This window comes from Fusarium fujikuroi, chromosome FFUJ_chr01 (genome assembly GCF_900079805.1).
Source record: "Fusarium fujikuroi IMI 58289 draft genome, chromosome FFUJ_chr01".
Classification (NCBI taxonomy): domain Eukaryota; kingdom Fungi; phylum Ascomycota; class Sordariomycetes; order Hypocreales; family Nectriaceae; genus Fusarium; species Fusarium fujikuroi.
In genome coordinates this window covers 2,881,015-2,904,009 of record NC_036622.1, presented here as the reverse complement: position 1 = coordinate 2,904,009, position 22,995 = coordinate 2,881,015, and the positions used below count along the sequence as shown (strand labels likewise).

At 46.6% G+C, this 22,995-nt stretch overlaps 9 protein-coding genes; 5 read left to right on the top strand and 4 right to left on the bottom strand.

Annotated features, from left to right (window-relative positions):
* Positions 1-524: 524 nt before the first annotated feature.
* Positions 525-3,074, bottom strand: FFUJ_01216 (related to alpha-L-rhamnosidase A; the record flags this gene model as incomplete). XM_023581205.1 has 2 exons in its annotated part: positions 525-2,255; positions 2,310-3,074. The coding sequence occupies 2 exons, from the start codon at positions 3,072-3,074 to the stop codon at positions 525-527; spliced, it is 2,496 nt and encodes an 831-aa protein (XP_023424330.1).
* A 1,396-nt stretch (positions 3,075-4,470) lies between these two features.
* FFUJ_14887 (uncharacterized protein) lies at positions 4,471-4,901 on the top strand (the record flags this gene model as incomplete). XM_023581194.1 has 2 exons in its annotated part: positions 4,471-4,616; positions 4,670-4,901. 2 exons carry the CDS (start codon positions 4,471-4,473, stop codon positions 4,899-4,901), a joined length of 378 nt encoding a protein of 125 aa, XP_023425573.1.
* Positions 4,902-5,018: 117 nt separating this feature from the next.
* Positions 5,019-8,495, bottom strand: FFUJ_01217 (probable DNA repair protein MUS-42; the record flags this gene model as incomplete). Its single annotated transcript, XM_023581183.1, has 1 exon — positions 5,019-8,495. One exon carries the CDS (start codon positions 8,493-8,495, stop codon positions 5,019-5,021), a length of 3,477 nt encoding a protein of 1,158 aa, XP_023424329.1.
* A 604-nt stretch (positions 8,496-9,099) lies between these two features.
* Positions 9,100-10,605, top strand: FFUJ_01218 (uncharacterized protein; the record flags this gene model as incomplete). Its single annotated transcript, XM_023581172.1, has 1 exon — positions 9,100-10,605. One exon carries the CDS (start codon positions 9,100-9,102, stop codon positions 10,603-10,605), a length of 1,506 nt encoding a protein of 501 aa, XP_023424328.1.
* A 541-nt stretch (positions 10,606-11,146) lies between these two features.
* FFUJ_01219 (related to uridine ribohydrolase) lies at positions 11,147-12,538 on the top strand (the record flags this gene model as incomplete). XM_023581161.1 has 4 exons in its annotated part: positions 11,147-11,197; positions 11,342-11,427; positions 11,497-12,144; positions 12,193-12,538. 4 exons carry the CDS (start codon positions 11,147-11,149, stop codon positions 12,536-12,538), a joined length of 1,131 nt encoding a protein of 376 aa, XP_023424327.1.
* Positions 12,539-12,647: 109 nt separating this feature from the next.
* Positions 12,648-13,740, bottom strand: FFUJ_01220 (related to TPC1-mitochondrial transport protein; the record flags this gene model as incomplete). XM_023581150.1 has 3 exons in its annotated part: positions 12,648-13,533; positions 13,602-13,654; positions 13,708-13,740. 3 exons carry the CDS (start codon positions 13,738-13,740, stop codon positions 12,648-12,650), a joined length of 972 nt encoding a protein of 323 aa, XP_023424326.1.
* A 1,725-nt stretch (positions 13,741-15,465) lies between these two features.
* FFUJ_01221 (uncharacterized protein) lies at positions 15,466-16,680 on the top strand (the record flags this gene model as incomplete). The annotated part of the gene is made up of 1 exon (XM_023581139.1): positions 15,466-16,680. The coding sequence occupies one exon, from the start codon at positions 15,466-15,468 to the stop codon at positions 16,678-16,680; it is 1,215 nt and encodes a 404-aa protein (XP_023424325.1).
* Positions 16,681-17,327: 647 nt separating this feature from the next.
* FFUJ_01222 (uncharacterized protein) lies at positions 17,328-18,599 on the bottom strand (the record flags this gene model as incomplete). The annotated part of the gene is made up of 1 exon (XM_023581128.1): positions 17,328-18,599. One exon carries the CDS (start codon positions 18,597-18,599, stop codon positions 17,328-17,330), a length of 1,272 nt encoding a protein of 423 aa, XP_023424324.1.
* A 2,599-nt stretch (positions 18,600-21,198) lies between these two features.
* FFUJ_01223 (uncharacterized protein) lies at positions 21,199-22,879 on the top strand (the record flags this gene model as incomplete). XM_023581117.1 has 2 exons in its annotated part: positions 21,199-21,823; positions 21,885-22,879. 2 exons carry the CDS (start codon positions 21,199-21,201, stop codon positions 22,877-22,879), a joined length of 1,620 nt encoding a protein of 539 aa, XP_023424323.1.
* Positions 22,880-22,995: the final 116 nt, after the last annotated feature.

Here is a 22,995-nt window from a genome sequence, read left to right as displayed (position 1 = left end):
GAGGTGCCCTGTGATAGCTGAACAACGGCAATGCGCGAGAGTATTGAGCCAGGTAAGCAATACCGTAGCGCGCTCGAGATCAAAGTCGGTGATAGTGACGATGGACGTGTTAGATAGGTGTGGAGGAGGAGAAGAGAGAACTGAAGAGGAGAGGTGGTGGGACGAAAGTAAGGGTACCACCAAGCTATTAAGGCTAGCAGGCAACCTACCTTCCAAATCGGTGGTAGACTGGAGATTTGCGGAGTAGTGTGCGGAGCCACAACTAATGTTTGATAACAAAATCCGCAAACATCGTCCATTTTACATATTGAGGGAACTTTAGTTTAGATAATTGCTCTCATTCTGACTTCCATAACATCAAGATCCTGACTTGTCTGTTGGCCACTGGAATCTCGAGACCAACGAGAGTCTTCTGATCAATATGATGCATTCCTCCTTGCCGACAAATTCCCAGAATAGGTGTTAGAATAGAGGGCTTAGGTTTTTTGGAGGCTAATATCCCCATCAACGCCACAATCAAATATCTACAATTGAATAGTGAATCGATAGCTTGAATCGTTTTCCAGCGTTTTCTTCGTCTTGCCAATCCAGAAAACACCCTTTGTCTCAGGGGGTGCCTTTATCTGAACGGACATTTTCTTTGACTTGATAGACCATTTGACTTCGAGTTCTCCTGATGGATATAGAGGAACCTTTGCTCTCGCATGAGAAAGACCCATGTGAGCTCCAAGCTCTGGGTTCACCACCCAGTTCTTGTACCCAAAGCCCTGAACACCATCAGCACTTCGCAACCCAGAGACCCATTCAGTAAGGATGTAGGTTGCGGCGCCTCCCCACGGGTGGCCCAGGCTAGTGAAAGCACCCAAGCCTGGCTGACCAGCAGGTGTGAGATACTCCCAACTTGCGCCGCTCCTTGTCTCAGGGTCTTTCAACATTGCACCCCAGACGTTGTATATCAGCTTGGCGGCCCTGCCCCAGTCCTCGGCGGCCATAATGGCCTGGAGGAGCAGCCCGTTAGTGTTAGGAGAGATCTTAGTCTCGGTATCGTGATCATCGAGAGTCGAACGATCTTTGTAACCCAGACCAAGCTCTAACTCGTCAAGGGCTGCAACAGCAGACACTGCTCGTTCCTTTGACGCCACATGAGATGAGAGGCAGAAAGCAGTACCAGCTACTGAGGAGGTATTTAGGTCTCCCAGGGCATAGCCATAGGTCCCCAGGGATTTGTTCCATAGTTTCTGGTTGATCGATCGTGCCAAGTCGGTCGCCAACTTACGGTACTCTGAAGACGTTTTCTTGCCAATTGCTTCGGCGATGTCTGCAGCAGCATTGAGGGTCTCGACTGTGGCACAAGAGCCCAAGGACCCTCCCTGGGCAGCACCGAGAAAGGTAAAGCCGAAGTCAGCAAGGCCGCTTGTAGAGTTGATATTGCTGGCGAGCCACGACAGCTGCTTTTCCCATTGGGCCCAGGTCTTCCTCGCGTATTGGATGTCGTTTGTCTGCCGGATGTAGTGGGCGAATGCGAGGAAGCCCAAGAGCTGATAATCGTCCAGACCGTAGACTCTTTCTAACGAAAGAGTCCCAGTTTTGGTAGGGTCATACCCAAGATAGGGGGCTATGGCTATTTGCCCACTGCGGATTTGAGTTTGCAGCAAAAAGTCGAAAGTACCTCTGGTATAGTTGAATCCACCCGTACTGGCCCCGATGATGCGAGATGTATGGTAGAAATCGCCCAACCAAACAAGGCGATCTCTTTTGGGGCCATCAAGACAAACAGTACCCAGGTTTTCCTGCGTCCCGTACTCAACTAGCGTTTCTGGGCTGGTCAAAGGGTTCCTATATATCACATATTTGTTTTCAGTGTCATAGGCAATAGCATTCCTGAAATATGCTGCTTGATCTTGCCAGGCACCAAAACCGAAAGGCCCAATTGTAGATACAGGTTTTCCTCCAGGGGCGTAATTTGTCAAGTCGACTTTTAGAACTTCTCGTCCATCGACTGAAATCTCTAGCTTTCCTTTTCCGCCAAGCACTGTCTTAATACGGTACCAGGTCTTTTCCTTCACTGAGAATGGAATCTTGGTCGAAGCCAAGATATAAGATGGCAAAGTGGTCTGGTTGACAAATCCAAATCCACTGGCTAGCAGCAGAGTGTTTGGGGGCGTCACAGTGTTGTTGGTGTTGGCGAAGGACGACCTGGAAGGCATTTCTCCAGTTAACTGAATGTGGAGGCCATCTAATGCCAACGGTTGCGCCTGGGGGCTTGTTAGTCAGGAATATCGCATTGAGACAAGAGTTGTATATTATACCACTGCCCACCAGAGTCCTCCTCGGTCGATGAACGCATCGAACTCCAGTGTATAGTTAGCGAAAGAATGGCCTTCAATGGTCATTGCTGGGCGTTGATTGGCAACATATGCACCGTTGTTGGGATCAATCTGCCATACTGCAGGCTGTGTAGACTTTCCCAAGCACGAATCAATAGTTGCCCGAGCACCAAGCTTCCAGATGTCGTTCAAAATGTTGTCACTGCAGGAGAAGGCACCGGGAAGGTCTCGAACTTCAACTGTGTTAATGGTCGACTCAAGCCCCACGTTTCTGATAGTCACGAAACTGTCGGTCAGAAGCCGAAGGGCTTGCCACCGTTGCCCCCCCTGAACGAATCTTGATTTGTAACAACCTGGCTGTGTGATATTGAAGGTTTCGACTCGAAAGCTATTTGCCTGGCCCGTGTTAAAAAGATAGGGGCCATCTGACCACGGCTCTTTGAGGTAAATGAAAGCCTCACTGAATCTCAGCTCAACTTGGATCGGCTTATCCAGGTCGAGGACCTCAAAGAAGGGTAACCCAGCACGCTCAGTCCCGTAATCAACTGTGGCAACGCGGGATTTTGAGTTGAGGGTGAAACTGCTGAGCTTGGATGTCTTGGGGTTGTAACTTGTATCTACAGCAATTCCATCTGGCCAGAATGACGGAGCCACGTTTCGACATGGTCTTGGCGTCGATATTGATGCGCTTAACGAGGCAGAAGAAATTTGTAAGAGCGACACAATGATAGCCTTGAAAGGACGCATGATGGTGAAGTACAAGTGGCTGGTTCGTTATTTCTCTTCCTCCCTAGATGCCCAGGCCCCCCGTCTTCTTTTGTAATGCATGGGAAGCACTGGCCATTCCATATCGAACTAGCTGTCGGCAGAAGATGCACCGAGATGATCTCCAGAATCTTGAAGGTATAAATGAGGTCCAGGCTTCGGTTCGGTAATTCCTCCACATACCGATTCCGATGAACGAAAATTACCCCGGATTTAATGTTGCTTTCCCCACATTCTGATGAAACCTCCGATAAAGTATAGAGGTCTTTTGTGCATTTGTTAATACTTCTGGAGAGGCTCTCTATGTAGACCAAGCAGTTGAAGATTAACAAGCTAAAGAAACTGGAGGCTGCCTAAAGACACCCTCATAAAGCCCGATATATCGATGCTGCTAACAAGTAGGTACGACGAAGCCTGCCAAATGTTTGATCCTATCCGACATACAGACTTCCTGTTAAGTTGAATAGTTGCATCATCAGACTGTTTCTTAAAATTCGCATATCTTATCCATGAAAATACAATGCTCGAAGCTCATCTCTTACTATACATGAAGAGGGTGCCGCGACAACAAAGAGATATCAGTATCAGTTAGGTAGCATTTATGCTGGATCAGTTAACTGGAAGCTCCAAGATGGCACAGTCAACATTTTATTTTGAAGTCCCGTACTTTCACTCTCATGGTGACTTCTCTGCTGGCAGAGCTGACCCAAGGACCAGTTCTAAGGCAGCCCATTACCTATTGCCTCCATTAAGGTCACTGTAGACCCAAGAACCAGGCAGTCTTGGGCGCTACGTATATTATTTGGCTCCTTAACCGAAATAGTCTCGCAATGTGGGTTTGGCAATTATAGATTGGGCCACCTTTCTCGTAGGTATGCAAGGTGCTGTCATCATCTCTGAAGGCAACCATGGTATGAGCTGATGGTCACCGAGATCAATTGACGAGCCATATTTTAAGAGACTTGAATAAATCGAATTTCCGGTACTCTCCGGGTTAAACCATGCTCATCGCTGAGTTGGGGAATCCAGCAATGTCTCTGTGCATTCCAGTGGTTGCATTACCACGTAGAAACACCCCCACCGCTCCTCATAAATGGAAAGTGGTTTTTAAACGAAGTGATTTTTGTGTCTTCTTGTATTCTTTGAATTGTGTTTTCGTGTCACTTTCCCTTCGTTGTGGCCGTAGCTCAACCTAGACCCGAGATTCATAAGCACAACTTGATTGTCAGATATGGTCAAGGTCTCCAGAACAGTTGCACTGCTGCTGACGACTGTCTCGTTCTGCAAGTCACAAGAAATTCTTGCGTCCAATGGAACAGCCCCGGACATATATAGAGAGTCTGGGCGGTACAGATACCATGGCTGCTACAATGAGACCATGCAGATACAGGATTCGGCGCAGGAGCGGGCTCTGACCGGCGGCTCCCACCTTGTAACAGCAGGCAAGATGACAGTGCCCATTTGTCTCGAGTTCTGTGCCTCGAATGGTACACAATATAAGTACGCTGGACTCGAATGGTCAAGGTATGCTTTGAGCGTTCTGATTTCTAAAACTTCCTAATGGATTTCGCCAACAGGGAATGCTGGTGTGCGCCATATTTGTCGAGTCTTTCAGTCCGACTCAATGACGGAGAATGCGAGAACTCATGTGAAGGCAATTCGTCTCAGGTTTGTGGCGGGCCGTTGAAGTTGAGCGTGTACGAACTTGCAGAGGGAGGGGATACGCCAGATGGAGTTGCCATCAACCAAATACCCAGGGGCTTGTTTGTGTTGACCATCATATTTGGAATGTCTCTCTTATCGATCTGACATATAAAAGCATGTTGACACTGAGTAGAATCCAGGAGCAAAATATGGAAAATCATGAAAAGGGGGTATATGATTATAATCTATGGTCATAGTTTCCGGTATGCAACCCAACGTTTTTCAGAGCTTCAATGGAGCCATGGCCAGTTGCTTTACAGCATCTTGCACAATCACTTTGATAGCTTCAACGGATCGTCTCCAAACTTCCTGTCCTCGCCCCCTTCTACCATCCTGTTCAACTATCACATCCAACCACTTGACCAACTTGGTTGCTTTTTCCAAATCGCGTTCTTCTTGGATGACCTTTACTAGAAAATCTTCCAGAACCGCTAAGTCCCGGCGGTGCGGGCCCAACCTTCTTGTTTCTGAATGCCAAGCATCTATCATATCTTTAATCTCCCGCGTCGAGGTAACTCCCGAGGTAGAAAATGAGATCTTGCGTGGCACTACAGGAAATTGGATTCTACACTGGCCACCTGGCAATAGCCCTTCAGGGTCGGGCGTGCTGTTCCTACGCAAAGGTGTTTCCAGACTTGTTTCTCTGGCTCTCTGGCGCTTTCTATGTTCCTCGATGACCTCTTTTCGCATTTCTTCAGGTAGCTCGGCGAGAAATCCTGGATCCAGCTCTTCAATATCTTCATCCTCGAAGGCGTCACCGACTTGATTCAACGAACGGAAGTTGGTTTGCAAAAGACCAGCTTGTGCATCCCGTTGCCGCTGAGCTTTGCCAAATAACCCCCGTGGTCGACCACGTTTCGATGGAGTAGAGGGTTTCCTCGATTCCGTTGCACTATCCTTGTGTGGGGATTTGAGCGGTGTCGTTTGTCTGGTTTTTCGTCCGTAAGTGGCCAGGATCTCGGTCTTCACTTCATCCGGTAACGCATTGAAAACCTCCGGATCAACTTGAGTTGGGCATGCGTCAGATGGCATGGAGCCCTGGGATCTTGATTCGGTTATAGGAGACTCGATGCGGATATCTGATATTCGTGACCCCTGAGCCATCAGTTTATGGCGAATGCTGTTGGGAAGTTCTGCGAGGATGGTAGCGTCCACGTTACTAGGAATGATGAACTGGGTTCCAGAAACATTCAGAGGTGTCTTTGCTTTCACGTCATCGTCGCTTGCCTTGGTCAATGCCATAGCAGGATGGACCCTTTGCTTTCGAGGTGTCAATGGATCATCAGTGATAGGATCCTGGCAAATATCACGGCTCGATGTCTGCCTCTGTTTTCCAGGGCTCTCGATCTCGTCAATTTGCTCCGTTGAGGAAGCTTCCCTGGCTGGTGATGGCTTTGTAAAAGTCCCGAAAGCCAACTTTTTCTGGCTACCGCCAGGGGCCGCAAAGTTAAATTTGACAGGTTCCAGCTTCGTCATTTGTACTCCCAGTCCACGCAAATCACCAGGGCTAAATTTATAAGACCGTAGTATATTGACGGCCTCCTTGCCGATTGCTTGCCCATCATTGGTGGCTACCCCGAAGGTAATGCTCTTGTTGAATGTGTCGCATTTACCGTGCCCTAGCGATTTTGGAGGGTCCAGAGGAGCGTCTATCGCTCTTCTCATGATCTTCATCGTTAACTGGCGCCCTTTAACATTTTCACTCGAGAGTCTTTTCTCAAGCTCCTTGCACAAATTATAGACGAATTCTTCTGCTTCCGGCTGGCTGATGAATCGGATGCCCCAGTTAACTTCCGCTGAGACGGATTTTCGAGGTGGTTGTTCTCCAACTTCTGAGCGATCAATACCACGAGCATATTCCCAGAGTTTCTCGCCTGTTTTAGGTCCAAGAATTGACGTGAGGCGCTCTTTCGAAACCTCCCGCAGGTCTTTAACGTGAGTAACACCGATATCCTCAAGCTTCCCACCGATACTCCGGGCAACTCCAGGAAGCTGATCCACTTTGAGATCCCCCATTATGTGCAAGACATTTTCAGGTTTCAGTTGATATTGACCTGCAGGTTTCGCTTTCCGAAGCGCCACTTTGGCTTGTAGTATGTTTGCTCCAATGCCGACCGAAACATGGCAACCCGTCAGAGATTTGACCTTGTCGCGAAGATCCGTTGCAAGCTTGTCTGCCATGTCATGCTCCCAAGCCGTGTTTTCTGCATCAGAGCTCGTGCCCTCAGAGTTGGAACTTGTCAAAACGATTGGCGTTATGTCCACGAGAGCCTCATCAATACTCACACTCTGCACCAAGCCGCCAATTTCTAGGATTGATTCATAAAACAGACGGCTCGCTTCTTCGTATGCAGGAAAATCATAGGGGAGTACCTTCAGTTCGGGGCACATTTCAAGTGCCGATTTCATCCACATCCCATTTTTGACGCCAAAGTCTCGTGCAGGATAGTTGCAGCTTGCAATTTCCGACCCTGAACCTGTGCTGTGGGCGACGACAGCTGGCTTATCGATATACTCGGGACTTTTCTTTAATGAAACCGCACAGAAGAAGCTGTCAAAGTCAACATGCATGACGTATCGTCTCGGGAAAAGTCGCTTCTTGCCGTGTGGACAAGATTGGCCCTTTTCTGCAGCAAGCCGTTGCATCTTCGATTTCAGCTCGGCTTTCCATGTCGAGAGATGATGTAGTCGACTTTCGGAGTAAAACTGTTTAAGGAAATCCGGGTTGGCCGTTGAGGACTTCCTTAGCCTGGGGTCAGACAATAACATTGCATTATGCTCCTCGGATGTCAATGGCTTCGAAGTGTCCGGGTGTGTGTGTGTGGATTGTGCTACAGGCACAGGAAGAATTCCTGTTTCAGGTCCCAACATTTCGCCATCAGTTGTCTCTAAGTCCAGTGAAGCCACAACTGGTTGATCCTCAGGAGAGACACTTGGGGGAGCTACTGGCTTCTTAATGCAAGAGCTATTGGCATCTGCCATTATAGGTGTCGTGTCTACACCATTTTTAGGACGAACAGGGGTCCGAGCCTTCTCAGCAGCTTGAGTTAGAGACTGGCCAGGGAAGGAAGATGCTTTAAATTGATTCGCGTAGAAACTGTTCTCTGTTTGTTCACGATAGCCTTGTTTCGAAAGAGGAGTTGACGGTGACAGACCGCTATCGCCGTCGAACTTGAGAACTTTTTGCCTTGGTCCTTCGTCCAGAACCCGATAGTTAGACCACGGGAGAATTTGCCCAGCCTTGATAGATTCAATGATCCATGCCGGTTTAACGATTCGGTACCGGCTGAAGTCGACAGATTTCTTAGGGGGGAGCGTCGAGGCAACGATGTGAGTCGCCATTGTTTTCGAATCCAGGTATTGAAGAAACCCACCACCATGCTGCACAATCTCACGATGAAGACTAAATTTTATCAGCAAGAGAACCCTATTCAGGAGGAGAAAACAAGCATACACATGTAATGGTGGTTGGGTATACCCAGTAACATGAACGACAATCCCTTTGAATATTTGGGGTTTGTCTGAGTTGGCTCGTATTTCAGCATCGAGGTTTTGAAGCTTGATCTTCTTGCGCCTGAAATAGTCGTTGAACCCATTGAATTCACTGCCCTCGTATTCCTCCCCTCCTTCGTCTTCAAATTTGTGCGTTTCGATACGCTTTCTCACTTGCGAGGAGTTTTTCTCAAGAACACTCCCCATTCTGGTTGTCTTGCTGATCAGCTCGCCGATGTGATAATCTTAACGATAATGGTAGTGGCGATTGTGATGCGCCAGTTGACAGAGTTCGACCATCACAACTCAGCCTCGGACGTAGGTTTGATAATGAGAGACAGGATATGTAGGGAAGGGTTCAACACAACTGTTGGAAACGCTAATGCTTCAACACTGGCGTTGTGGCGATGAAGTCAGTTGTCACACAAACATCAAGAAGACTGAATGATGTCAAAAGCGCGTAAAGTGGAGTGTCGAAACGCGAATAAACACGATAACCCGTGATGAGGCTTGCACAGCCACAAGCACTAGCCACCTCGAGCCGGGCTGGAGTTCCATCTGAATCCTCGGATCAAAACCATTTAATTCCATTTACCGATTATACCCTTCTATGGGTGTTTGCCGCTGCGATGAATAACGAACAATTCCGTAAACTGTTGGCTGCGAATGCAAAGAAGAACTCTGATAGTCAAAATGGTGCACCCACAGGCTCATCATCCACAGGCACCGGGAATGCGCTCGGTTCAAGGCAACGATCGAGCATCCCAATGACACCGTAAGTACTCCCGCACCCCTAAGGACGAAATCTCTGATGAATCAATACAGGCGCGCTCTCGGAGGTGCTCAAGCGGACTTTGCGCGACAAATGGCTGAGCGGAACAACGCGGTTCGACCTCAAAAGAAGTTCAAATCTTACGATCCAAAAGGCGTCAAGCTCGCCTCGGGCTACATCGACCGGTCGAAAGAACGTGACGATGAAACAAAGGACGATCGGGAACAACAACTCAAAGACCTTGAAGAACAGCTCAAGAATGAGGAGATCGACCAGGACACATTTGAGAACCGTCGATTCGAGATTGCAGGAGGCGATTTAAGTAGCACGCATCTAGTTAAAGGACTCGACTTTAAGCTCCTCCAACGAATCCGGCGTGGAGAAGATATATATGGAGAAAAGAAAGACGGAGCCGAACAACAACCCACAGATGAGCCCGCAACCGAGATTGACGTGGACGATGAATTTGAACAGCTGGAAGAGCAGGAAGTCCAAGTGGTGCCCAAAGAAAGAACCGAGACAAAAAAGAAAGGCCAACTATCGACAGTATCACTGGCACCTGGGAAGAAACGTACACGCGATCAAATTCTTGCAGAATTAAAGGCGGCGAGAGAAGCTGCCAAAGCACAGCAAGGGAATGTGCTTGGTGACCGTTTCAAGAAGGTTGGTGTCAAACAGAAGGCAGGATCACGAATAGAGAGAGACAGTAAAGGACGAGAGGTTTTAATCATTGTGGATGAAGATGGACATGAAAAGAGGAAGGTTCGGAAAGTTCAGCCTGGCGCTAAGGAAATTGATGAAGGCGATCGGACCGGACTTCTCATGCCAGACAAAAATTCAAAGCCGCTTGGCATGGAGGTTCCAGAACAATACAGGAAAAAGGAGGAGCCCGAGGAGGACGAAGACATCGACATCTTTGACGGCGTGGGTGATGATTACGATCCACTGGCTGGGATAGACGATTCAGGCTCAGACTCTGGTGCAAATGAAGATTCGAAGAAGATGGAACAAGAAAGAATGGATGAGGGGGGTATTGCTAACCCATCGATGCAACCGCCACCAAAACCACAAGCGCATCGAAATTACTTCCAGGGAGCAAGGACAGGTCTAGTGTCAGAGGAGCAGAGCAAAGCGCCTTCTATGTCAGATCCCGCCATAATGGCAGCGATCAAGCGAGCAGCGGCTCTCAATCCTATCAAGAAGGCCAGGGATCATGCTGAAGAAGATGACGACGACGATGACGACGGCCCAACTGAAGGAATGAAGAGTGAGGCGATGGAGGAAAAAAGAAGGAGGCTCCTACAGATGGCGGATCGCGATGATGAAGATCTCGATATGGGCTTCGGTACTAGTCGGTTTGCCGACGAAGAAGATTTTGACGATAGCAAGGTCAAGCTTTCAACCTGGGGAGACAAGGATGACGATGGCGAAGGGCAATCAAAAGGAGGGCAATCAAAACGAAAGCGAGGCCCGAAGAAGAGAAAGGGTGATGCTAATAATGCTGCAGATGTACTGCGGGTTATGGAAGCGCGCAAGAAGTCATGATGAACGGCATGAGGTTCTCTGGTAGCATACCTATCATGAAACATATCTTAGTCGGCACAAAGCCGAGGCTTGATACCCCAGGTGCTGTAGTTAGGATTGCATAGGTACCTTAACGTAATGCTTATTCAACTTTTCAAGTCACACTTACTGTGGAAGCAAAAGACCCATCAATCGTCTCCTGGGCCATAACCACCTGCTTTAAGAGGAAGCTGTTTGGCCTTGTTAGCTCGCGCCAAGTTGTTAGTTAAGTCAGAACTGCTCGGTGACAATCTAAAACCAACAAAGTGAGGGGAAAACACCCCACTACGACGTACCGTGCCTAGGCAAGCCAAACTGTTTCAGCGTCCACCATGATAAAAGAGTCTCTCGGTTTGTGGAAACGTCACAACTTCAACAACCCACCTACAGAATCGTATTTCCCTCAGTTGGTCAAGTGAACTTTATCCCCATCCCACCCTATTCTGTCACTTTATCCTTTCTTGCATTGAGGCTGAAACCTGGGATTTTCTTGACACCGTGCCTTTTATCTGTCTGTTCCATAATGTCTGAAGGTCAGGTTCCTGTTTGGCTGGATTGTGATCCAGGTCATGATGTACGTATAAAAAAACGGTGCTTATAGCCTTGATCTCATACAACTTCTTAGTTCTGCTGCGGGACTCGGTGATGTTTTTGTTTTTGTTTTCTTTTCTCTTCGTGTCTCATAATAGCGCTCAGCAGTTACTAAGTTTCTTGATAGGACGCTTTCGCTATTCTTCTGGCAGCTTATCATCCTCAGATCAGATTGCTCGGTGTCTCAACGGTCTTTGGCAATGCATCTCTTGAGTAAGTTATCTAAACCAATCTTGACTTTACGACGATGTCATTAAGAACAGCTTGTTAACGTGTGATCAGAAACACTACGCATAATGCTGCCTCCATTCTCACCGCCATTGGTATGCACGATATTCCTCTGTATATCGGCCTGGGTAAGGCTCTTGAACGTCCTGCCCTTCATGCGCCAACGGATATCCACGGTGTTTCTGGCTTAGATGGCACCGACCTTCTTCCTGAGCCACTCGTAACCCCCTCCCCTATCCCGGCTGTTGAGGCGATGGCGGAGGCCCTCCGTGCTCAACCCGCTGGTACAGCGTGGATTGTTGCAACGGGTGCGCTGACGAACGTCGGGGCTCTGCTCCGTGCTTATCCAGAGCTTATCAGTCACATTAAGGGTGTCAGTCTTATGGGAGGCTCTATTGGCGATAATTTCTCAGATGCACCGCTCGGCGAAGTTGATGGTCACCCTAGAATCGGAAACTACACGGCTTGGGCTGAGTTCAACATCCTCGTTGACCCAGAAGCTGCTGCTACGGTGTTCCATACCAAAGAGATCGCTGCCAAAACTACGATTGTGCCCCTCGATCTCAGCCATCAGGTGTTGGCGACATCGGAGGTGAGAGAGATGCTGCTGTACGGCCCCGATGCTGAGCGGACAGGTCCCGGGAAGACAACTCTCCGTACCATGCTTGTTGAGCTCCTTTACTTCTTTGCTCAAACATATGCGTAAGTTAACACAGACAATGACATGCGCTCCTTCGATTAACAATTTAGTGACACCTTCGGTATTACCGCTGGACCCCCTCTGCATGATCCTATTGCCGTTGCTGCTGTACTTATTGGCACCGAAAATGAGATTCCCTTCTTCGAGTGGGACGCCAAGCACAGTCAGCCCCCCGAGCATGATGAACGCTTCGAAGTCACTGTCATAACTGAGGGCACGTTTGAAGAGGCTAAGAAGGGTAAGCAGACAGGTCGCACATTGGCCAAGTTGCTTCCGCCAGGTCAACAAGGTGTTAGAATTCCTCGGGGAGTCGACACTGCCAAATTCTGGCAGGTTATCGAAGAGTGCATTGAGCGAGCAGACGCAAAAAATGCTGCTCTTGCGCTTGCGAAGTAGTCTCCAGGGATGAGTCAAGGTGCTACAGTAGAATAGAAACTGCGCAAGTAGGATTAGATGATTGGACGACATACTGCGTCATGACGAATCTATCAAGTCTTGTTATAGTCTATAATTCATTGGGGATGGTCTCCTTACTGCCCGAATCCCAATCGAGCATCAAATTCAAGCTCTGTTCATATGTCCAGAGAGTGACAGCGCTCGCAGGGGCTGATTTGAGAAGACTGATAGTCAGGCCCTTGTACAACCCGCGGAAACCTTCTGTGCGTAATATCGTTAAAAGTGCGCTCCGTGCCGTGGCGTACTCGGGAATGTTTTGGTAGATGTATTGCTGCCGCGCTGGCCCCTGCACCTGAATACGCTTTCGTACAAGATCGAGAGGGAATACAGCTGTTTTGGATAAAATGCTGGCACACATGCCAGCAGTAGCATCTCCGCTGCCCCATGGCATGTGTAATCCCTCTAGAGACGTTCTAAGGGATTCATAAGTGACGAAAAAGATGCCCATGAAGGGTATGATTTGGCCGAGTCCAGGCCCAATGCCTCTAAAAAAGCCGCGCCAACCCTCATCGCGTTTTATATCCCAGACGGCACTGCGCAGCGATTGGTAAACACGGTGTCGGCCCTGAGCTGCGAATCGTGTTCTTAACAAATCGAGAGGATATGTGACGGTGGTGGCAGCAGCACCAGAGGCAGCACCAGCAATAAAACTTTCGGCAGCATCGGGCAACCTTGAGGGAAATGCCGTTCGGAGGAACAGGGTCGCCGAGCGGTATGTTGTGAATTGTACGGCACCATAGCATACATACATAAGCTCTGCAGGAACATTACCCTTCCACAGGCCTGTCAAACCTTCATGCTTGAGGATGTGTTTCAGGGTCGCGAATGCTCCTCGATAAGCCGGTGCGTTGCGCAAAGCTGCTACGGGATCGGACAGAGAATGAGGCTGGAGTTGGAGACGGATCTTGACGACATCGAGGGGAGCAACAACGAATCTAGAGATAAGTTAGTATCAGTACTGACCATCATTGTTCGAAGAGGGCAGGAGATAAAGAAAACTCACCTAGAAACCAAACCTGCTACTGCTCCCGCAGCTATGACTTGGACCCTCGAGCCCTAGTTCCCATTGTCAGCCAGCTGCTCGAAGTATTTCAGAACCAGCACCTTACCTCATCCTTGAGGCGCCCTTCTTTGTGCGACATGCATTCAACCACAGCCCTGAAGGACCACAGGCAGAAGAGATGCTTTGTATCTCGAACGCGCTTTGCTAAAGCCTAGCCGAGAGATTGTAGCTCAAGAATGCGGAAATTGACGGTGTTGATGGTGTTGATGATGTGTCGGCTGAGCGCAAAGCGAAGTCGTTCAAGGTTGATGAGCCAAGTTGCTGATAAGGTAAAATGATGCAACGTTGACGGAGATAGATGCCCGTGGCAGGATTAGTAGATGAATATGGGCTGCGCTTTTGCAAATTGTCGCCAATTTTGTCATTCAAAGATTCTAATGGAACCTGTTTGAATCGATAATGCTCTAGAATTTTCTTCGAGGAGCGTATTGGTCAAGTTGTGATTCTAGGTATGTAGGTATCACGGGAAATGAAATCCGTGCTCAGATTGGCTAAAATTTACCCTTGATCATCTTCAAGCTCACGATGGATTTTTTTTTTTTTGGTTGACGGCATGATTTCCTAATGTCGATTGCGGTTTGCGACGGTTGTTAACGGTAGAGACAACGCCATCGTTATGCGTGGGATTCCATCGTTGGATCAATGTCTTTTGATACTGCTGAAGGGGATACGAGATATTCCTCTAGCAGAAACTAAATCCGAGATTGAGTGAATGAATAATCTACAATAGTACCAACCAGCCTCGGGGTCTCTTGTACCGATGGACGAGGATTTCATCAACCGAGCCGATGGAGATCTGCCCGGAACAATGAACAATAGCCTCAAGGGTCTGGGCCAGGTTCCACAGCTTAGGCCGCTGGAACTAACCAAACAGAAGTTCGACAATGTCACCCTGACGTTCTATGTGTTCATACTAGTATATGCATAAGGCTCAGGGCCAAATAAAGCGCATAAAGCGCATAAAGCGCATAAAGCATCAACTTGATGAGCTACGAGCATGGAAGAAATCGCTGCGAGGACCAATAGGTCAATCATGACTGTAACAACGTTAATAATTCTACTAAGCTCGGAGTAAAACGTGGGGTTCCCGTCTCCACACCACATACTGCTACCAAGGATAGAAAGAAAACTCGGGGCTCAATCCTCATTGACAAAAGGGCTTAGGTATGTTAGCATAAGTTTAGGGTGCGTTTTGCTGAGTTTATTTTGACACCCCACTTCGAAGTCTGATGTTTTCTTGCTCCCCTAGGTAGGGGCAAAGAAAAAAGAGCCTCTGGAGGAATCCTGGGCGCCTACCTAGTCTCCATTGCTCCGGCCGAGAGGCTGCTCCCCAAGCTGCTGCTCCGATGCCGTCATTGGCTAAGGGCATTTGAGACTGCAACCCCAGAACAAAGCTTGGAGACATCCGAGACCTCTCTCGGACAGAAGCACGCATGGGTATGGCACGTCACTTGCCTCTTTGATACCTCGTGCCGCACCGCCGACAACTCTTTGCCGGACGCACATGCTCCTCCGGCTCTTATATTTCACCAATCCCTCCCACTTTAATCTCACTTCTTCCCATGCAACCAGATTTTCAGAAAGGCTCTTTTAATATCCTTCGTCTCACAGCGCTTAATCCTGTCCTCCATCTTTCCCTCGACCAACGAGACTATTCCAGTCACACATAAAATTCCATCCTTTACACAGTCCTCCCACGATACCCTCAACTCGGTCGATTTCGCATACATCTATTACCGTGCACTCTGTAGAACGCGACCACAAAAACGACACCTTGTCCAGCCTTGCGGCGCTCAATCTGACAATGACCACCACGCAGCTTCCTTCGCCAGACACAACACAGCTTCTTGCGCCGTTTCTGCCTGCTCTCCCACCATCTGCTATCTCTACGGAACCTGCGATTGGTATTCTACCACTTTTGTCCCCCATACTTCGTCAGCGAGTCAAGCTTCTATCTACATCAAGTACCGAACCATGGATTCGACTTCTGTGTTACGACAAGGCAAAAATACCTGAGCTTATTCAGATCGCCCAAGGCGGTGGTCTTGAGCCACATCCGGTATCGGGTGAGGTCGAGGTCGACTGGGATTATGATGCAGAGATACGTTTTCGTCGCGTCGATGAGGAGACTCTGCAAGCTCTCGTTGCGCTCTCCACCCTGGGCTTGGCCTTCCAGTTGATCTATTGTGTTGGGGACGTTGAGGGCGGAGGCGATGGCTGGAGAGTTGGCGAGGTCACTGTAGCAGACAAACCCTCGCCTTACTTGCAATTTGGGGGAGCATCCAGCATCGCAGAGGCCGAGAGACAGTTCAGAGAAACACAAGCGAAGAAGGTGACCAGCCAAGCCAAGGACGCCAACGGCCACGGCCATGGCAATAGCTTGCATATTTCTCATATTGGCCACGAGGAAGAGGAAGAGGAGGACGATGATTACTGGGCACGGTACGATGCAACTCCATCCCGGACACCAGCGCAGAAACAGTCGCCTGCACCTCCTTCAAAATCTACTTCTCAAATCGGTGGTGTTCGTGCATCTTCGGCAGAGGACGCATATTTTGCTCAATATGATAGTGTTCAGCCTGCTATGGATAATCATGACCCAGATGAGGAAGAGGCTGCTGCGCAAATTGCTCCCCCTCTTGGACTCGGACGTACCCAAGAATCTGCCGAAGCCACAGAGCTTAATGAGACACAGGGCGCATGGACATTGGCCGAGATCGAGAAGAGTGATTCAAGCCCGACACAAAACGGACACGATACCGAGCGTCACGCCGCTCTCCTTCACCCACGCCCAGCCTCAAGCGCCAGTTCCAACGGCTCAGAAACAGTTGCTAAGCTTGAGGCGTCTGCCGGCAAACAAACGCAAAATGAGTTCGGTGTCAAGCAGCATGTATCGCGCAGTATTCGAAGCCTGTTCATGCTTTCGCGTGCTTCAGGTATTGATCGCCAGGAGTTTGAGAGCCTTGTTCGTGCCGAGCTCGATATTCTGGGCATAGTTGAGGCCCAAGAACAAGTCTAAACACTTTTTTATCACAAATTTTCATGTTTCCGCATAAATCAATTGGAAACCCTTTCAGGCGGGGCTTTGCATCTTTTTCTACCCGGTATTTTAACTTGCATGTCAGGCGTTGGTTCTTAGGCATTTGGATGGCATCTTGAGCATTAACAAGGTCTTCAGCCTTCTTATCTAACTTGGGCGAACTTGGACATAGAGAATAGGTTGGACAGTATCTCATGAGAGAATCGCAGATGGTTCAATATGAAAGGTCCAATTAGCCAAGTCTGTGCATAGTGATGATGTCGGCGATGACTAGTCACCTCGTCCTCGACAACCTCCTGTTCATCGCATATGTCACTCCCAAGGTATATCATGATAATATGCGGTCTTTGATCTTAGCAGGGCACAATCGTATTGTCAACGGATGCCGAAGTACTTCGCTGATTGAAAAGAGTAAGCTCCCACCATCAGGGAAATTGCTGTATAAAATCGCGCTGGCAACTCAGATATAAGCTTCCGAATCACTAGCTCTCACTTGAACTTACAAGAACTTCACCTTATAGATCTTTCACAAGCAACGCCCCGTGCGCTTTTATTTTTTCCATTTTTGGCTTAGGTAGTTCAGCCCCTAATCAAGCTTCTGGGACTTTCTACGTTGTATGTTCTACCTATGCGATAACTAGATTTTCCAGCGCAATACGCGCTGTCTCGAGGACTTTGGTACAATTGCGCTCTGCTGGAGAACAAGCCTTAGTCGGGTAAATAACTCCATGAGCCGCTTCATGTGCGTGCCCAGCAGCATGAAGTGCGTCAAGAGCATCATGTCTCTTTTTGCTTCTCTCCTCAAGTTGCCCAACGACATCTTTGAGCCCAAGTTGTCGATAGGTCATCGCGCCTGGGATCTCCTGGTCCTTTTCATCCAACCCGTAGACGTCGAGGCGAAGGAGTCCCCTGATTGTCATTCTCCACATATCGGGAGGCATGTCCTTGTTGTTGTAGCTTTGATAAGTCGTGCAGCCCTTGGGCGTACCCCCAATGCAACCCCAAAGGCCGCCGATTTCTTTGAATGAGAACCAAAAGGTGCGTCCTTGCCGCTTGGCGAGCGCAGTCTCTTCATCTATCATTTCTAGAATCCTTGCGTAGGCGTTGCATGCAGATGGAACCAGAGCACCAAGAAGCATGAGGTTTTGGAAAGATTGTATGGGAGGAGGCTTAGTGGGTTCGTCATGCAGAGATGCAGAACAGACATTACATTTGATAACGTCGTGAGCGACCTTGGACGCATTCCGTGCGACTTTCATGGCTGGTATAACCTCAGCCGGCAGATTTCCAAGAGACTCGAGGGCTAAATAAAGTGATGACAGACACCCGCAAGACACTGTTGGGACAGATCGCATAGATGGAGTCGGTGTTCTAATCACACTCTCTGAGGATTCAACAGAGGCACCATTTTCGCTAGAGTCAGGTGGTGTCGGTGTGTTGGAGTTCTGTTGCAATCCTGGGTTTGGGGATTCAATCTGATCTGCTAGGTACTGCTGCAGTGTGTTGCTGAGATCCATCGAAATTGTTTCTTGCGGGGCGTCTGTCTTGCCAAAATTGATACTACCAAGGAGGTCGACACCGCTCAGATCCAATGTAGGCAATGTCGCATTGTCTACGAGCAAGCCTTGGGGTTCCACGATCTGCGGGTTGAAAGAAAACGTGTCATGGCTAGCTTGCAAGCCCCATGTATTGGCGTTCGCATTAGCTGGATCGTCCAGGAAGTTGAGATCTAGAAGCAAATCTCCGGTTGTTTGCGTCTGATTCAGGTACTCATAGGACATATTATCATCTGACTGGAGAAATAGAAGGGCTTCCTCTGGCGGCTGGGAAATGGTCGGTGCTGGTAGAGTAGCCTCGTCATCCACATCCACATGGCGCCTCTTTCGGGGACGGCCCATTTGCTTCTGCGGAGAATAATAGCATCTTATTCCCTCCTTTGTACACCGAGAACAGCCATCGGGTTCTTTGGAGCATGCGAGTTTTCGGGATCCTAATGACCGATAAGTCTCCGACTCGGACACATGATGAGACACTCACGGCATTCGTCGCACGCCCTATGCTTTGTAACTCCATCGCCTGCTGCAGTGGAAGCCATTCTTCGTTGCAAGGACAATTTCCGATATGGTATCTAAGCGGAGTCTCACTGCATGCAACAATATATGATATAGCAACAGATTGTGATATCCAGAAGTCGCAGTCAGCGTGAGTCTTGGCTTACCAAACCTACGAACCTAACCACGAATCTGACTAATGTTAAGACACCACCCTCGTTAGGTAGCTACCTATAAACTACAGTAGGCCGGCGAAAGTTCTAATATATTCCCGGTCTAACCTCGCTTTTAATAAAACATTAATATTAATACTATAACTTTATTATATTATTTAAATAGATTAAAATACCTTAATAAAGGCAAAAAGTATATTATTTTTCTTATAAAAAAATAAGGTTTATAATAATATATAAATTAGGAGTTTAAATTAAAGATATTATAAATAATATAGGGCTAAGTTATTATATAATATATAGGATTATTTAATGCAGTTAAGTCTAAAAGTTATATAAAAATAAATTATATTTTAATAGGCCTTTAATACTATTAGATTAAGATAAAAGTTATATTAAAATACTTATTAAAAATAACCCTTTTATTTTATATAGAGATATTATAAGTTAAGTATAATTAAAGATATTATTAAAGATAATTTATTATTAGCTTATTAATAAAAAGATATAATATAGACTTATACTTTAATACCTATTTCTTATTAAAAAAGTTACTTAATTAAAGAAATCTTTTATAAATAAATACTATTATAAAGATAAGTTATTTTAATATAATTAATAGTTTTTTAATAAGGTTATAATTAACTATATAGATAGTAACTATATTAAGTAGTTATTTTATTAAGCTATAAATCTAAAGATTTCTTTTTTAAAAGCTTCTTTTAATAATACTATAAAGTAAAAGACTTTATAAAAATAAAGTCTAAGCCTATAGATAATCTATAAGATATTTATAGATATTTTATAGTATAATTAATTATAATAAACTATCTATAGTTATCTCTTTTTTAAGGAATCTTAAATTTAAAAGGGGGAAAGTAATAGGCCAATATATTCTATTCTATTTACAGTTTTATTTTCTTAACCTTATTAAGAAAGGAGAGACTTTTTAATATAATAATACCTATATATTTACTTATTAAAAAGTTTAAAACTAGCTCTATTTTTAAGTAAAAAGAAGAGAAGTCTTTCTTACTAACTAGCCTTTATATAGTCCTAACCTTAGCCCTATTAAAAACCTCTAGAAAGTCCTTAAGGAAAGAATATATAAAATATATTCTAAAATTACTACTTATCTAAAGTCTATTAAGGCAATTAATTAATTAATTATAGCTATAAAGAAGTTATAAATTAAAATTAAAAATAATATAATTAAAAATATAATAAAATTAATATTTAATTAATTAAATAAGTATTATTATATAAATAGCTATTATATTAAGTATTAAGCTATATAGCTAAAATCTCCTTTTAATTCTTTATAGATTTATATATATATTATTATAATTAAATAAATATTATTTAGTTAATTATAGAGTAAAATAGTAAGGTGTAATTAAGGTAGTTAGGGTATAATCGGGATGTGTTAGAACTTTTATCTATGCACTATACCTAATCTGCCAATTTGATCTCCCACTCCAGAGATCGACAATACATGTGGTTATAAGTGGGCTATCGTGGATTCTGAGCCCCTGCCAAAAAGCACTGGCCTTATTAGTGACCAGATGACTCTCAATGACCACCACTGGTAGTAAGTGCAAGTTAACAAACCTTCAATCAGCAATTAACGGCTCAGCTATCACCAATAATAAATATAGAAGCTATTGGTCAAGTAAGTGACTATAAGTGTCTCTTGTGTTCTCGGCATTGGATTCTCGAGACTGGAGCAACATGAGTCTCTGTCTAACGTCAGCAAGGACACGTCAACTCAGCAAAAAGCAATTCTATTGCCCGCTGAAAGAGACACGGCTACACAAATCAGGCTTCTGCGCCCCTCGACTATTACAATATGACCTAGTTTTTGAGGCACCGTTTACAGGTCTATGGAGATAGCTCTTACTTTTGGCCCAGAAAAAAGACTTCCCCACAGTCTCATCACCGCCAAAATACTATTTGGGTACAATCCATGACCCTTTGATTGGTGTTACCGGTTTCTGTACCATGAAGAAGCGATAACTCCTGAGGTACAATTACACCTAAGCAAGGTTTCGTTTCTTTCTTCTAATCCAGAGACTTGTTCGGTACGAATTCTTTGCAGCATTGCTTGCCTGTTGCTACTTTGTTCCCGCCTCGTAGAAATTGTCAACCAGCTTGCGTCATGGTAGAGTCGTAGACGCCAATACAACCCTACGAGAAGCAAGCTTGCCGAAAAGTCCTGCAACTGGGAGCAATCAGATTTTGCCCCTGCATAACCCTCCGAAGTTGTCGGCGCAATGACAGCCACTCCTATGGCCAATCTTGGCAATATCGCCCGCGCCGAGTACAAGGCGCTGTTCGATACTGAAGTTGCCAAAGGGATCAGAGAGCCCCTTGTTCTTCCTTTCTGTCTTTTCGGTCCTTTCGTTTTGCCTATGGTCTATTTGGCAATTCCACATCGAAATAGGCCATGGCTTTACCACGCACGATGGCTTGTCGTCACTTTTGTCGTTGCGTTCGATGCTTATATGATTCGGCATATGTCTAGCTACAACGTCGCCCCAGCATATGCGTCAGGTCTCATGGGCGGATGGGGTATTTTGATGACTCTGAATCTTTTGGTTTGGACCGATCCGCAACTCGACTATGCCAGAGTTGTAAAGATTCCCAAGGGCAACAAGTCGCAAGCATCTTCAAAACAGCTGCCCATCAATGTTGCCAATGTCTCCAACCAAGAACGCGTGATTCGACAGAGAAAGCCTTGCCACGAAGACATTGCACTTTCAGGGAAAGCCGAAACCCATGCCAAGAATGGGAGCTCCAAAGATGTGGTTTACGCCTGGCAGAGATTTCCTGAAAACGGATCGTTCGGTGAACGGCTTAACTGGACTTTTGACCTTGCTACAAACTTTAGGGAAATCGGTAGGTTTGAAACGACTATCTAGCACCTACAAGGAGGTTCCCGGCTAAGCTTTTTCTCCAGGCTGGAATTGTTCTATCTCTTCCGTACCAAGACCAGATATCCCAAGCAATATTCGTGATGGGGATCGTGTATCCTTCGACAACATGCCCATTGTGTCTAGAAGTGGCTATTATCGTAACTTGACCGAGAGGGAGTTCGTATGGAACCGTATTCACAGAGTCCTCTTCCTCACTTTTCTTTTGGACTTTTGCTCTGTTGCGATGGTCAAGGATCCCTACTGTGCCTACGGGCCCGATCAAGAACTTGAGCTCCCTTTGTTCCTCGGGCAGTTTCCTCCTTGGTTGCGCTTCATCTATCGCGAGCTCCTTTGTCTTGTTGGTATATATGCTGCCATCGATGCCATTTTTAGCTTGCATGACCTTTTTCAGTTCTATGTTTTCTCCTACTTTTATCCCATGCGAAGAGAGTTATGGCAGTACACCAACATCTTCGGTCCTATCTCGCAGGTGCTTGATAGAGGTCTTGCTGGTTGGTGGGGGGCGTTCTGGCATCAAACCTTTCGTCTTCAGTTTCTTGCGCCCGCAAAGTTCCTCGTTGACCATGGCTATCTTCAAAGGGGAACACTACGTGCTCAAATCGTTACCATGTGTCTATCTTTCATACAGTCCGGTTTACTTCACGCCGGTGGAAGTTTATCGTCCATGCCAACCACAAAACCCTGGAGAAGTCCGCTCTTCTTTGCCCTGCAACCTCCTGGCATTATCTTGCAGCTTATTTTGCTGCAGACTTTGGACAAACATTTTCCCAACTTCCCTCGAAGACTCCGCCAGGCATTCAACATGGTATTCACTCTGGGCTGGCTCTGTCTGACCGCGTTTTTCTTTACCGATGATATTTCATCTTCGGGTATTTGGCTTCTGGAACCTGTGCCGATTTCCCCCCTCCGCTGGCTTGGTTTCGGTCACCCAGACGATCATTGGTGGCGATGGAGAAGATATATGTTCCCAATCTGGCATTTGGACAAGTACTGGTGGAAAAGTGGTATACAACTTTGAAGCCAGCGCATCTCGAAAGAAATATTTTGGCCGGACAGCCCACATATTCGGGAAATCAAGGGGTAAGTCGATTATAGTATATATTCTAGACTATTCTTCGTGCATAGAAGAGACAA